The sequence below is a fragment of the Cannabis sativa genome, chromosome 2 (genome assembly GCF_029168945.1).
Source record: "Cannabis sativa cultivar Pink pepper isolate KNU-18-1 chromosome 2, ASM2916894v1, whole genome shotgun sequence".
Classification (NCBI taxonomy): domain Eukaryota; kingdom Viridiplantae; phylum Streptophyta; class Magnoliopsida; order Rosales; family Cannabaceae; genus Cannabis; species Cannabis sativa.
The window spans coordinates 1,937,760-1,941,766 of NC_083602.1; the positions used below are offsets into that span (position 1 = coordinate 1,937,760).

The 4,007-nt window shown below is 32.1% G+C and overlaps 1 protein-coding gene across 1 annotated transcript; it reads left to right on the top strand.

Moving 5' to 3' along the window:
• Nucleotides 1–1,337: 1,337 nt before the first annotated feature.
• On the top strand, nt 1,338–3,218 carry LOC115719371 (arogenate dehydratase 3). The gene has a single exon (XM_030648387.2). It carries the CDS (start codon nt 1,569–1,571, stop codon nt 2,892–2,894), a length of 1,326 nt encoding a protein of 441 aa, XP_030504247.1. The 5' UTR covers nt 1,338–1,568; the 3' UTR covers nt 2,895–3,218.
• Nucleotides 3,219–4,007: the final 789 nt, after the last annotated feature.

Below are 4,007 nucleotides of genomic sequence, written 5' to 3' on the forward strand. Positions count from 1 at the left end.
GGTATATATATATATAATATATTTATAGATTAGTAGATAAATATGTAACCCTTTTTTTTGTTTATTTTTTTTTTAAAATAATTACCCCAACTTGGAAACTACATTTCCACGAATGTGAACATCAAATAAATAAAATCATGTCACTATAATTTACTTTATATTTTCAAAAAGAAAAAAAAAAAACCCTAGAAAAAGTCACTTAATTTGACCAAAGAAAAAAAAAAGGAAACAACAAAGAATCTGAGGTCCCATGGCTCCTTTCTTTGGCTATTAGTCAAGTTTACCTTAGCCTCTCTTTTAACCCACGAGTTGTTTATTAAAAAAATAATTAAATATTTTTTAATTTTTATTTTATTTTTTGTATACTAATTAAGATTTTAGTTTTTTTTTTGTCTAAATTTATTAAAGGAAGCTTGATGTGAATTAAAATTTAGGGGACAAGATTTAATATATATCAAAATTCAGGAGGCACGATATAATGCATTGTTAATGATTAAATTAGTAAAATTAAATGAAATTAGACTGAAGTCTTTGAATTTAAGTTTTGAGACATGATTTGATTCATGTGAAATTTTGTCTAATTTTACTAATGGAAGCCCAGGCATGAATAAAAGTTTAAGAAATACAATTAAGTAAATATCAAAATTCACACCAATCTATAACAAGATATCTTATAATTAATTAGCAGTTTTCTATAATCGTTATTAAATTAAAATAAATGAGACTCGCAATTAATGACTTTTTAAGTTAAAAATAATTTTTTTTTCTAATAAAAAAGAAAAAAAAACTATCATTTAATCATTGTCTAAGTATCAGTAGTGTTGTTTAACATTTTTCAAGTTTCGGGACTAAAAATCCCAATTATTTAATTTTTAAAATATATAAATAAAATAATTTTTTAAAAATAATACCATACAATTATTGTCTACATCGAGCAACACTCTACATAAAACTAATCTTGAAAATTAGACCACATTACATATGTGTAAAGACAACTCCAATAACAACTCTCATTATAAATGCTCTAAGATCTTTTTAATATTTTTCGATTCGATACATGTCAAAGTTCGGGATATAAAATCCCAATTATTTAATTTTTTAAATATATAAATAAAATAACTTTTAAAAATAATGCCTTATTGTCTACATCGAGCAACACTCTACATAAAATTAATCTTGAAAATTAGACCACATTACATATGTGTAAAGACATCACTCTTAATGGGTCCGTCCCTGATTAGAAATGCTCTAAGATCCTTTTAATATTTTTCGATTTAATACATGTCAAAGTTCGGGATATAAAATCCCAATTATTTAATTTTTAAAACATATTAATTAAAAATAGTTTTAGAGAGGAGGAAGGGGGGTAGGTGTGAGATTGACCGAACCACCTACGCACACGTACCATCTCTATTCCACAAGACTTGTCTAACTCACTCACTATATAAACCCATCTCAACTCTCTCTCCTTTCTCAGCTTGACTCTCTTTTCTCCAAAAGAGAACCCCCAAGCTGTAACTAACTAATCCAAAAACACAAAAAACCCCTTTTTTTTTTCATTTTCAAAAATGAAGGCCTTAACAACAACGCCTCCCTCAACTAACAATCTCAAGCCCCTAATCCGCTCCCCTGCGGTACCAACCCGACCCAATTTTATTCGGGTTTACCCGACCCGAGTTTCGATTCAATGCGCTTACCGTTCTGAATCCATGAATTTCCCAAACGGCGTCGGATCCAGTCGAAGCGATTGGCAGAGCTCTTGTGCTATTTTAGCTAGTAAGGTTGTGAGCCAAGAGCAGCCGACTGATAAAGCCGGCGGCGCAGATCACGTAGCCGCCGTTAACGGACACAAAACCGCTATTGATCTGAATCTTGTTCCGATTGAGAAGGTTTCCGAGGAAAACGACGGCGGCTGCGGCGGTAATAGTAATAATAATAATAAGCCGGTTTCTAAGCCGCTTACTATAACTGATTTATCTCCTGCGCCGATGCACGGCTCGCAGCTTCGCGTGGCTTATCAAGGTGTTCCCGGTGCTTATTCTGAAGCCGCTGCTGGTAAAGCTTATCCGAACTGTGAAGCCATACCTTGTGACCAATTCGAGGTAGCTTTTCAAGCTGTTGAGCTTTGGATAGCCGATCGAGCCGTTCTTCCTATTGAAAATTCTTTAGGCGGTTCGATTCATCGAAATTACGATCTTCTCCTTCGTCACCGTCTACATATCGTCGGAGAAGTTCAACTTCCGGTTCACCACTGTCTTCTCGCTCTACCTGGAGTTCGTAAAGAGTACTTAACGCGCGTGATCTCACATCCCCAAGCACTCGCTCAATGCGAACTCACTCTCACCAAACTCGGTCTCAACGTAGCGCGTGAAGCAGTCGACGATACAGCCGGAGCAGCAGAATACGTCGCAGCACATAATCTAAGAGACACAGCCGCGATTGCAAGCGCACGCGCCGCCGATCTATACGGAATGAACATCTTAGCAGATGGAATCCAAGACGATTCGAGTAACGTAACTCGATTCGTTATGCTCGCTAGGGAACCAATAATTCCGAGAACCGATCGTCCTTTCAAGACGAGCATAGTCTTCGCTCACGATAAGGGAACTTCGGTCCTTTTCAAGGTTCTTTCGGCTTTCGCTTTCAGAAACATAAGTCTGACGAAGATCGAATCGAGGCCGCACCGTAACCGTCCGATTAGGTTGGTGGATGATGCTAACGTCGGTACGGCTAAGCATTTCGAGTACATGTTCTATGTGGATTTCGAAGCTTCAATGGCGGACGTTAGGGCTCAGAATGCATTGGCTGAGGTTCAGGAGTTCACCTCATTTTTGAGGGTATTGGGAAGTTATCCAATGGACATGACGCCTTGGTGCCCGTCACGGGGAGATTAGCAAAACCCATCTTTTTTTTTTTATTTATTTTCTATTTTTAATAAAAAAGGAGTAAAAAAAATTGTTATTATTATTATTATTATTATTTTGTACACCAAAGGAAAATTTAAATTAAATTTTTCTTTACTCATTCTCTTTCTTTCTTTTTTTTTAATTTAATTTTGAGAATTTTTAATTTATATTGTGGTCTATGAAGAATCTTTCTTTTTATTTTTTTTTTCTGCTAATTAAGCTGAAAAAAAAAATATTGGAAGGAAGGTGTTTGTTGCTTTTGGGGGTAAATATGATATAAAAAAATATTTAGTTGACAATGTTTATAAGAAATTTATTTGTTGTTGCGTGTATGAATATGAAAAACAAATATTGCAATTTTTAAATTTATTTATTTCTTTATATAATTGGTATAATGGTTTACTTCATAGACTTAATTAATTAAGCTTAGGCTAATTATAAAAAAAAAGGTAAAAAATTGTTATTATTATTATTTTGTACACCAAGGAAATTTTAAATTTAATTTTTCTTTACTCATTCTCATTATTTTTCTTTTTTTCTTTTTTATTTAATTTTGCAAATTTTTAATTCATGTTGTTTACCTTTTTCTTTTGAGGTAAAATATGATATAAAGAAAATATTTAGTATAAGAAATTTGTTTGTTGTTGCGTGTAAGAATATGAAAAACAATATTGCAATTCTCTTTTGTTGTTGTTGTTAAGTTATTTATTTATCTATATAATTAGAATAATGGTTCATGGACTTAATTGATTAAATCTTAGGCTAATTATATTATGTCTTGGTAATTTAGTTGGGAAATTAATTTTGCCTAAATTGGTTTTCTTTTCTTTTTCTCAAATGTCAACTATGTATGTACTTTGATATTATTTGGTAATGGGTTTCTCTCATATTAGACATTATGTCTAAAGATTGTTATTATTATTGTTTAAAATAAGTCCAATTTGAAGTGATGGGCACAATAATTCTCTTCAAAAAAAAGAAAAAAGAAAGTTAGATGGTATTAGTTTTAATCATGATGAGGATTAGTATTGATATTACCTCTAATAATATATGATTATATAAATTATTGTTTATGCAATATATAGAAATGGTATAAAAAAA